At 42.5% G+C, this 12,200-nt stretch overlaps 1 protein-coding gene across 2 annotated transcripts in view; it reads left to right on the top strand.

The window, feature by feature from the left end:
* The window catches only part of LOC112214605 (protein inturned-like), a 35,761-nt gene that overhangs the window by 10,558 nt on the left and 13,003 nt on the right, over positions 1-12,200 (top strand). For both annotated transcript variants that reach the window (XM_042327141.1, XM_042327140.1), the window contains exon 4: positions 4,288-4,506. In XM_042327141.1, the coding sequence (XP_042183075.1) occupies positions 4,288-4,506 (219 nt within the window). The remainder of the gene's footprint in view (positions 1-4,287; positions 4,507-12,200) is intronic.

The following is a 12,200-nucleotide window of genomic DNA, read 5'->3' as shown; positions in this document are numbered from 1 at the left end:
ATGAGAATTGGTCGTCTAGAACGTCTGGAACATAGAGTAAAAGGAGGTTTCTGGGGGCGGTAAAATAGCATCAAGGTATAATGTACAGACAAAGGTATGGTAGTATGTGAATACAGTGGAGGTAAACCTAGGTATTGAGTGATGAAGAGAGAGATATTGTCTCTAGAAACATCATTGAAACCAGGAGATGTCATTGCATGTGTGGGTGGTGGAACTAATAGGTTGGATAAGGTATAGTGAGCAGGACTAGAGGCTCTACAGTGAAATAAGCCAATAAACACTAACCAGAACAGCAATGGACAAGACATATTGACATTAAGGAGAGGCATGCTTAGTCGAGTGATCAAAAGGGTCCAGTGAGTGGAGAGGTTGGTTGGGGGTCACGGCGATTTAGACAGCTAGCCAGGCCATCGGTAGCAAGCTAGCATAGGATGGGGGTCTGTTGTTAGCCACCTCTTGCGTTCCGTCAGTAGATTAGTGGGGTTCCGTGTGGTAGAGGGGATTAATCCAAATCACACAACAAAAACAATAGATATAGTTATAGAGGCCCAAGAAGAAAACATAATAATAATAAATAAATTGTCCGATTGTCTATTCAGATAGCAGCCGGTAAGACAGCTAACGGTTAGCAGGCCGCAGATGGGCGTTCAGGTAACGTCGCGACGGAGGAGCCAGCCGGATCTCCTTCGGGTAGATAATGTCGGCAGTCCAGTTGTGAAGGCCCGGTGGGGCTCCGCGTAGGCAGTAAAACGGGTCCGGATAGGTGACTGCAGCCCAGGAGTGATTGATGGAAATCAGGAGTGATTGACGGAGCTGGCTAGCTCCGGAATAATTGATGTTTGCTCCGGAATCGACGAAGGCCGATAGTCACACGGATAGCAGCTAGCTAGCTGTGAGATCCGGGTATGAATGTCCAGAGAGCAGTCGAAATCCAGGGACATGGAGAGAAAAATTGGTCCGGTATGTTCCGTTCCGAGCCGCGCTGCGCCGTACAGAACTGGCGATAGATTTTCGAGCTAAAGGATAGCTGATGACCACAAACCGTGGTTAGCTGAATACTAACGATTTGCCAGTAAAGAAGCTAACTAGCTTCTGAACTAGCTTCTGATTAGCTTCTGGATTAGCTTCTGGGCTAGCTTCTGGCTAGTTTCAGGCTAGCTTCTTGGAGTTTCTGGCTAGCTTCTTGGAGGATTACAGATTTGAGGTAAATAATACTTTTTTATACATTTAAATTGATGAGGCGGGTTGCAGGAGAGTGTTTTGAAGATGAGTTGATGGAAAATAAAAATAAAATAAAAATAAAATGTATATAAAAAAGTTGTAAATAATATATATATATATATATATATATATATATATACAGGACACGACAAGACGAGGACAAAAGACGTCTGAACTGCTATGCCACCTTGGATGAAAAAAATTGACAATTGACATATATATATATATATATATATATATATATATATAGTGCAGTGCTTGCGAAAGTATTCAGCCCCCTTGAACTTTGCGACCTTTTGCCACATTTCAGGCTTCAAACATAAAGATATAAAACTGTATTTTTTTGTGAAGAATCAACAACAAGTGGGACACAATCATGAAGTGGAACGACATTTATTGGATATTTCAAACTTTTTAACAAATCAAAAACTGAAAAATTGGGCGTGCAAAATTATTCAGCCCCTTTACTTTCAGTGCAGCAAACTCTCTCCAGAAGTTCAGTGAGGATCTCTGAATGATCCAATGTTGACCTAAATGACTAATGATGATAAATACAATCCACCTGTGTGTAATCAAGTCTCCGTATAAATGCACCTGCACTGTGATAGTCTCAGAGGTCCGTTAAAAGCGCAGAGAGCATCATGAAGAACAAGGAACACACCAGGCAGGTCCGAGATACTGTTGTGAAGAAGTTTAAAGCCGGATTTGGATACAAAAAGATTTCCCAAGCTTTAAACATCCCAAGGAGCACTGTGCAAGCGATAATATTGAAATGGAAGGAGTATCAGACCACTGCAAAAAAATACAGTTTTATATCTTTATGTTTGAAGCCTGAAATGTGGCAAAAGGTCGCAAAGTTCAAGGGGGCCGAATACTTTCGCAAGGCACTGTATATGTCAATTGTCTCTAGCTGTTTCTCTCTCTCGCTCTCTCGCTCTCTTTTCTCAATCTCTTTTCTCTCTCTCTCTCTCTCTCTATATATATGTCCCTTTGTCTCTCTTTGTCTATCTGTATCTCTCTCTTTACCTCTGTCTCTCTCTTTCTCTCCTTTCCCCACTCTCTCGCTCTCTCTCTCTTTCCCTCTCTCACTCTATTTCTCTCCCTATGCCCCTTTGCCTCTCTCTGTCTATCTGCATCACTGACATCAGCAGGCAGGAATCTACCGAGAGCACCCTCCAACCTAACCACATCCCCATTATTTATCCCGTAGTGCCGCAGCCCTTCAGCCTGTCTGGCAATGTCTATTGTACTATTCTATTCATTGTAAAAGGAATTTGTTCTATGACATTTGACATTTGTGTGTGTGTGTGTGCAGAATAGTGTCAGAAGGACTCACTCATCACCGTTAGGCCCTTCTCCTAATAACAGGCTACTGTTCCCTGCAGAGCCAAGATGGCGTCCGGCCCAGGCCTGGCGCCTTCCCTGGCGCTGCTCAACGGTTTGTGGGTTTCTGGTGACAGTGTCTGGAGATGTTCTGGCCCTCGCCCTAGAGTGATGGATGAATTCAAAACACAGGGAGTGAAAATACAATGAATAAATGCTTAGTCTTTGTAAAGGACTTTTGCTCACGACCCCTTCAAAGTTTTCAAAGCATTGGACTGGTGTAAGTATGAACTTTCTACCACATTTCTGACTCCAGTCCTTTTAACTCCATTAGGAGGGTGAACACTTCTCGGGGAGGTAGAGAGTTTCAGTGTCACAGTCCTGCGCATGTACCACGCACACACACACACACACACACCTGGTTCTGATTCGTCTCAATTAACGTCAACCAGAAGTCCTTAGCAGGCCTCTTTAGTGCTGACAGGATACTGCCCAGAGCCAGCACTGTGTGTGTGTGCGCGTGTACACAGTTCTTTTTCACATTTGTATTCCAGTTTGTTTAAGTCTGCGTGTGTAGGCTACAGTATTCTATTAGTGTGCACATGTATGCATTTGGGCAGTAACCTGTCAGCACTAAAGAGGCCTGCTAAGGACTAAAGCGGCCTGCTAAGGACTAAAGAGGCCTGCTAAGGACTAATATAATTGCCTTTTGAAATACAAGAGTGCACAGACATAAGCCATTTGTAAATGGTAGCATGCATCTCTCCACCATACTGTTACGTGTTTCCATGTGCGGGCCTGTCCTTAGTGTGCTTGCTTAGCTTTGTGTGAATGGTGGTGTGTCATGCAAAAAGCTCTGAGGATGACAGAGTTGCACTCTTCTGGGCCATGCAGCAGGATCTGTGCAGGATCTGTTTCTGATTCTCACACACATCCATGCTGCTTCTCTTTCAGTGATCAGGAATATAATCCATTTCTCTCTCCATCAATCACCATTCTTCTATTTATTATTATTCAACCTTTATGTAACTAGGCAAGTCAGTTAAGAACAAATTATTATTTTCAATGGCAGCCTAGGAACAGTGGGTTAACTGCCTTGTTCAGGGGCAGAATGACAGATTTGTACCGTGTCAGTTTGGGGGTTCGATCTTGCAATCTTTCGGTTACTAGTCCAACACTCTAACCACTAGGCTACCTGTCTCCCTACTCTGCTTCCTCTTTTCCTGAATGAATCACATCTACTTCCTCTTTTCCTGGATGAATCACATCTACTTCCTCTTTTCCTGAAGGAATCACATCTACTTCCTCTTTTCCTGAACGAATCACATCTACTTCCTCTTTTACTGGACGAATCACATCTACTTCCTCTTTTCCTGAACGAATCACATCTACTTCCTCTTTTCCTGAGCTTTGTCTTCGTGAACCCTTCCTGCTTTCCTGTAGCGCTAGGCCAAATAAATGACCTAATGGACTGGATTAAATATCGTTTATGGCCTTATTATGATCACAGTGTAGTTCCCCCTGCCGATTCTGTCCGACTGTGATTCTCCAGAGTCGTACAAACTCACTGCCGGCTTTTGTTTTGTAGCCAAACCCACAGCCTACCGCCTTTTTTTAACAGTGTTTGAAAAGGGAAAACTCAGACTGGCTGTTTTTAGAATGTGGTGAAAAGATACAGATGATGATGTCTTTAGGTCTTAGTTTCTCTCTCCTGCTTTCTCTTTCCCCTCCCCTCCCTCCCAGGTGAAGCTGACCCTGGAGACAGCCAGTCCAGGAGGACCAGGGGAGGGAGGTGTGGACATGTCCTCTGCTCCCAGGCTCAGGCCCTCTCCTTCGGTTAGCCAGCTGGTGCGTCTGCTGTGGGGCGAGGACACGGTGGAGCTCCAGATGTCTATAGGACACATCCCTCACATTGTCATGTACCTGTCACTCAAACTGGACTCAGACTCCCCACTAGAAGAGGTTAGTTCAGTTGGACTTTGTCCGAAATGCACCCTATACCCTAGGTAGTGCACTACTAAAGACCAGAGGCCATAGATAACCTATATACCTTGATCTTTTTTTACATTCACAGCGCAAGTCTATGGTAAAGGCGCCGGAATCCAGACATGAAAACGGAATTTGACGATATTATTTTTTTATTGAACTTAGTAAGAAATCAAGTTAAAGGCACAGGAATTCCCCTGTGTGTGTGTGTGTGTGTGTGTGTGTGTGTGTGTGTGTGTGTGTGTGTGTGTGTGTGTGTGTGTGTGTGTGCGCGCGCACACACACGTCTACACTTTGTGTAGCCATTAGCATCATCAGATATGCGTCTTCAATCAAATGTTAACTACAAAGTAGCCTATGCCTACCTGGCAGAATGATATGACTATTTGCATCAACCCAGTGGGCATTTGTTTTGCAAACTCTGAAATCACATAAGCGCTACAGAAACATCACTAACTGAACAATGATCTCTGGCTGGAGCGCACTTGAATTAAGGGTAACTAAAACCCCAAAATCAAAATTTCTTCGATTTTTTTTTTTCTTTCTCCCCCAGACCTCAAAGGGGTCTCCTGGGTGTGGTTAAAGCATCGTTGTGGACGTAGAACAACCAACCCATTTTGGTGGTATACAGTCTGTGTTTTCTGACTAGGTATGGGCGTGAGTACTAGAACACTCAAACGGACATCAAAGCTCGATCTTTAACCAGAGATCACTTTAAAAAATGAAAATAATAATACTGTCAAACTATTTGGTGGAAGTTGCTTTGTGGCTGCACGAACAGGCAAATAAAACATGTGCCTTGGAAGACAACATTATTTTGCTTTGACTCTAGTGTTCCATTTGTAAAAAAAGAAAGAAATCAAGCCAAGCATCACACAGTTCTTCTCCTTAAATTCCCTTTCCTCCTCGCGTGTATCATTCACTCAATTGCGTTCCGACCGTTCCCTCCACACACTTGTGCCGAGAGCGCACACAAGCTCCCGTTAGGCCTACAGAAATGCCTATAATTACGTATCTAACTGATGGGAAATACAGTAGCTACATTCACTGCCAAATGATAACAGTTTTATAACAAATTCAAAAATTGACTGGTTGATTGAAGTAAGGAAAATATGTGTTCCAACAACGAGCTGCAGTTTTGGAATAATTTCGCCCCGTCTATTTTCTGCTTAGGCTACTTTGCGAACTTTTGTGCCATTTTAGAATAGGTTATCCTAGGCTATAACCCCACAAAGCATAGTCCGGTTCCATTGAAAATATCCAAGTTTGATAAAGACGGAGTATTTTCATCAGAATCAATAAGCACCAAACAGATGCCGTGGCCGTAATTCATCACCATGCCGTGTTAATTCATTTAGAAAATTCCGAATAACCTAAATCGAATATCTGTATAGAGAAAAGAAGACATATTTTGGTTTGTAACTCCGATTTCTATTCTTTAAAATTGCCAAATTGAGCCCCGTTTCAAATGATCCCTCTTTGAGGATAACTGTTCCAGACGCGAGATGCGCATCACTTCGCACTGGCATCTTTTTTTTCATTTGGAAAAAAATTCTGTTCTATGCCATTGCACAGCCATAGGCTTCCACAAGCAAGGGCCACTGCTGAGGTTACTGCCTTTTTGAAGATTGTGTTCCACGATATAATATAACCACTTGATATTACGGTTTCAATAAATTAGTCTTAAATTGCACTTGCTTTTTTATTGACTGAAAATACTGTATATGGGGCTATATAGCAGTTAGGATTTGATATCTGTAATAGTTTTGATAAATTGAGCATTGTTGCGTGCGGTTGGCATATAGACAAATGCACACATATTGTTTTCCAGTCTGGGCCTTGTGTTAAATGTGTTATTATTTTTTCATTGAGTACTCGAGTACAAAAATATAAATCATGTGAGTATTCGAACAGTCAGAAAATGCCCCTATTTCTGACAAAAGCAGAAGCTTTAGAGAACAGAACTACCTCTCTGGTAGGCTTCCAGATCCAACAGCATCCAAAACAAAACACACACACACACACACACACACACACACACACACACACACACACACACACACACACACACACACACACACACACACTGGAGAAACAGAAGTAGGAGTAGAAGAACAAGGTCAGTTCCTTTCTCTCTCGTGTGTGTGTGTGTGTGCAGTGCATTTGGAAAGTATTCAGGCCCCTTGACTTTTTCCACATTTGGTTACGTTACAGCCTTATTCTAAAATTGATTCAATTGTTTTTCTACACACACACAACCCCATATTGACAAAGCAAAAACAGGTTTTTACAATTGTTTGCAAATGTATAAAAAATAAACAACTAATATTACATTTATATAAGCACCTTTGGCAGCGATTACAGCATTGAGTCTTCTTGGGTATGACGCTACAAGCTTGGCACACCTATATTTGGGGAGTTTCTCTCATTCTTCTCTGCAGATCCTCTCAAGTTCTGTCAGGTTGGATGGGGAGCGTTGCTACACAGCTATTTTCAGGTCTCTCCAAAGATGTTCGACTGGGTTCAAGTCCGGGCTCTGGCTGGGCCACTCAAGGACATTCAGAGAATTGTCCCGAAACCCCTCCTGTGTTGTCTTGGCTGTGTGCTTATGGTTGTTGTCCTGTTGGAAGGGGAACCTTCGCCCTGGTCTGAGGTCCTGGGCTCTCTGGAGCAGGTTTTCATCAAGGATCTCTCGGTACTTTTCTCCGTTCATCTTTCCCTCAATCCTGACTAGTCTCCCAATCCCTACCGTAGGGATGGTGCCAGGTTTCCTCCAGACGTGATGCTTGGCATTCAGGCAAAAGAGTTCAATCTTGGTTTCATCAGACCAGAGAATTTTGTTGGTCATGGTCTGAGAGTCCTTTTAGGTGCCTTTTGGCGAACTCCAAGCAGCTGTCATGTGCCTTTTACTGGGGAGTGGCTTCCGTCTGGCCTCTACCATAAAGACCTGATTGGTGGAGTGCTTCAGAGATGGTTGTCCTTCTGGAAGGTTCTCCCATCTGGAACTCTACAGCTCTGTCAGAGTGACTATCGGGTTCTTAGTCACCTCCCTGACCAAGGCCCTTCTCCCCCGATCAGTTTGACCGGGCAGCCAGTTCTAGGAAGAGTCTTGATGGTTCCAAACTTCTTCCATTTAAGTATGATGGAGGCCACTGTGTTCTTCGGGATCTTCAACCCTGCAGAAATATTTTGGTACCCTTCCCCACATCTGTGCCTCAATACAATGCTGTACGGATACTTTGCTAATACTTTGCTGTATGCAAAGCTCTACGGACAATTCCCTCGACCTCATGGCTTGTTTTTTTCTCTGACATGAGCTGTCAGTTGTGTGACATTATATAGACAGGTGTGTACCTTTCCAAATCATGTTGATCAATGGAATTTATCACAGGTCTGGATCAAGTTAATCAAGTCCAATCAAGTTGTAGAAACATCTCAAGGATTATTAAGGAAAACAGGATGCACCGAGCTCAATTTCGAGTCTCATAGCAAAGGGTCTGAATACTGATGTAAATAAGATATTTATTCTTATATTGTTTATACGTTTGCTAAAATTTCGAAAAACTTGTTTTCACTTTGTCATTTTGGGGTATTGTGTGTAGATTGATGAGGGGGAAAAAACGATTCAATCCATTTCAGAATAAGGCTGTGACAAAATGTGGACAAAGTCAAGGCGTCTGAATACATTCCGAATGCTCTCTCTGTGTGTGTGTGTGTGTGTGTGTGTGTGTGTGTGTGTGTGTGTGTGTGTGTGTGTGTGTGTGTGTGTGTGTGTGTGTGTGTGTATTATGGTTGCTGTTGGATCTGGAAGCCTACCAGAGCGGGTAGGCTTCCTGATGCTATCCTTTGACGATACATAAATCAAAGTTTGTTGGTAGCGTACAAAGATTTGCAGGTGTTATAGCAGGTGCAGCAAAATGCTTATGTTACTAGCTCCAACAGGTTACCCAGCCTAGGTTAACCTTGCAGCAATAAGTTAACCATGCTAGTAATCAGATAAATAACACCAACAAAAGCAGCATAATTTCCCAGACACTGTTCAGGTTTATTGTTGGACTTAAAAATCTCTTTCAATGGAGATTCTATACTGATCATGCTGTTTAGACCAGGGGAGTGCTTCATGTGCATCCGGGAAACTGGCACTTGTGGAAGTCAACCACCGTGGAACAGAGCACCGAGGTCAGAGGATTTGTAGTGAAGTGCTGATCCAGGGCTCCTGTTTTCTTGCTCTGTGGGGAGGTAGACTAGTAGCCAGTGTTCCTGCACGTGCAGCTCCCCTCGAGATTCTGCGCAGAAGAAATATCAGCCTACGCAGAGAACCACTAGACTGTACTTCACTCAACTTTCTAGAGTTTTCCCCTTTAGGTAACACTATCAACATTTCGTTTTACTGTGAGAATTGTGATCGAGTCAACGCAATATTAGCCACTTTCAATGTAACGTACCATAACAAAACGCACTATGCGTATGCAAAACTAACTTTGCAAGAGATTTTCTTGTAGGCAGAGCGCATTGGAGTAGGATTCTATTGCATTGACCCGCATGACTCAGGCCGTACTCTACATAACCAGTCAGAGCTGCTGCAGGCCTGTATGCAAATAGCCATAGCCATATATGGATCTGTGCCATTCAATTTTGACTGGATTGTTTGGGCTACGGTAGCCTACTTGGTCACAGTTAAAACTGTAACTGAAAGGGGGTACAGCCTCAGTGTTCACAGTAAACGGGCCACGGAAGTTGCACAGAATTGTAACACTGTTCAAGTTTGTGCTCAGCAGACCTGAAATTTGCTCAGTGCTGGAAAAAGGGAACATTGCTAGCAGCTACACCCTCATTTCAGACATGTTCTCTCTCCTCTTTGCCCTGTGATGTAGGCCTCTTCTCTGTGGTGGCTCCTAAATACAGAGTTGGCCTTTGTCCTTTTCTGCTCTGTCTCGCGGTGTATCCGAAATGACACCCAAATATTTTTGGGGTTTGCCCTTTCTTTTAGCAGGGAGTCCCATTGAGACCAAGGTCTCTTTTTGCAAGTGAGCCCTGAATCTTACAATGACAGTGGAACTACACTAATACCATGACTACACTGTACCGTCATACCTCAGTCAACGTGGTTTACTTGGTACACTGGGAGCATTACGAGATGTGTGAATGTCATGGCATAGAGTCCACACCCTATCTAAAATATATTTATTTAGAGGGTCTCTTTTACTCAGTTATAAAGAATTCTTATCACTTTACAAGGTCCCTGTAACACCTAAAGATTTTGCAATTGTTTTAGATGCCATTCCCTCAGGTGTTGCTATGTTATTCAGGAACGTGTCAAGACCTGACCCTCAGAGCCTACCTTCTATTTGACCCTGTTGACTCATCAGTAGGAAAGATTTGTTTCTCTTTTGCTCCAACAACAGAGCGATACGATCCTTGTTTCAGCAGGATGTTGTATCTATACCTTATGTCATGCCTTATTGGAATGGATTTATTGATAATATCTGTTGGAAAAAAGTTTGGATGTTGCCACACACATACCTACTTGTTAACAAAATTAAGGAAGTTTCCTTTAAAATTATTCATAAATATTATCCTGCCAACCACTATATGAAGAAGTTTAAGGAAAACATCAACTCAAATTGCTCCTTTTGTAATGACCACCCAGAAACAGTTGTGCATCTTTTTTGGCATTGTATGCATGTAAGAAAACTGTGGCAAGACATCAGTAGGTTTATAATTGAACACATTTATGAAGATGTTACACTATTGTGGAGAGATGTACTGTTTGGATTCTTTACATACAATAGAAATAAGCAGAATCATTTTTATGTAATTAATTTCATTATTCTTTTGGCCAAATTTCATATACACAAATGTAAATGCACAAACAGAAAACCACATTTTCGTACCCTACAAAAAGAAATTGAACTGTATTTTAAGACGGTTAAATGCTCTACTAACAAAAAAGCTGTTAGAATTGTAAGTATATGCATGTCCCTTAAGGTCCTTGTGTAATTGTAATGTGATATTGTACCCCCTAGCCCCGCCCCCAGCCCCGCCCCTAGCTCGATTGTCTATTGTTTGTAATATATGTATGCTTGTGTTCCCTCATGTGCTTTTTGTATTGTTTTGAAATTAATTTAAAAAAAAATATATATATATTTATTTTTCAAAACAGAATGCTATCTGATATTCTTACAACCTCAGCAACAAATTTGCTGTGATTAAAATGATTTGAAGATATGTCTCTTTCAAGCCTAAAATGCGATACCAAACCTTTAAATGTGTGCAGGTAGGGGGATTTTTGCTATTGTCCTATTTAGTTTTAGGATTATTGAGATTATTTGTGAATTTATATTTTGATATGTATTCAGACCCCTTGATTTTTCCCCACATCTTGTTACATTACAACCATATACTAAAATGAATTAAATAAATGTTTTTCCTTATTAATCTTAACACAATACCCCATAATGACAAAGCAAAAACAGGTTTTAAGAAAATAACTGCAGCGACGCTCAAATTGTATTCGTCACATGCGCCGAATACAACAACCTTACAGTGAAATGCTTACTTTCAAGCCTTTAACCAACAATGTAGTTTTATGGAATAAAAGTAACAAATAATTAAAGAGCAGCAGTAACATAACAATAGCGAGGCTATATACAGAGGGTACCGGTACAGAGTCGATGTGTGGGGCACCGGTTAGTCGAGGGAATATGTACATGTAGGTAGAGATATTAAAGTATCTATGCATAGATCATAAAAGAGAGTAGCAGCAGCATAAAAGAGGTGGGGGATGCTAATAGTCTGGGTAGCCATTTGATTAGATGTTCAGGAGTCTAATGACTTGGGGGTAGAAGCTGTTTAGAATCCTCTTGGACCAAGGCTTGGCGCTCCGGTACCGCTTGCCGTGCGGTAGCAGAGAGAACAGTCTATGACTAGGGTGGCTGGAGTCTTTGAACATTTTTAGGGCCTACCTCTGACACCGCCTGGTATAGAGGTCCTGGATGGCAGGAAGCTTGGCCCCAGTGATGTACTAGGCCGTTCGCACTACCCTCTGTAGTGCCTTGCGGTCGGAGTCTGAGCAGTTGCCATACCAGGCGGTGATGCAACCAGTCTGGATGCTCTTGATTTTGCAGCTGTAGAACCTTTTGAGGATCTGAGGACCCATGCCAAATCTTTTCACTCTCCTGAGGGGGATAAGGCTTTGTCGTGCCCTCTTTACGACTGTCTTGGTGTGCTTGGACCATGATAGTTTGTTGGTGACGTGAACGCTAGGGACCTTGAAGCTCTCAACCCGCTCCACTGCAGCCCCGTCGATGAGAATGGGGGCGTGTCTCATAGATCGCCGTGAATTGTGACCGCATTGGTACACTTTGGCTGTCGTTATCCCGTTATCTCTTCTAAAGCCCGTGTGTAGTCCGGTCGCAATAAAGACAATTTACCTTGCGAAAGATGACGTTTGTTCCGGTTCCAGGCGTACGGTTCACCACAAACACGGCATACATCAGCATACTTTAACAGGATTTTTAATCGGTGACTTTGCAGCCATCCTCACTCACTGTTGCACCTACAACAATAATAATGTCGTGAGCACCTCCACCCAAGCAAGGCATTTGACTGGTTTGACATGTAACTAGTTTTTCACTGTGTGTCCACCCCTTTTTTTTTTTAGCTGATTT

This window comes from Oncorhynchus tshawytscha, linkage group LG09 (assembly GCF_018296145.1).
Source record: "Oncorhynchus tshawytscha isolate Ot180627B linkage group LG09, Otsh_v2.0, whole genome shotgun sequence".
NCBI classification, from domain to species: Eukaryota; Metazoa; Chordata; class Actinopteri; order Salmoniformes; family Salmonidae; genus Oncorhynchus; species Oncorhynchus tshawytscha.
The sequence above is the reverse complement of the archived record's forward strand: the minus strand, read 5'-3'. Positions and strand labels throughout refer to the sequence as shown.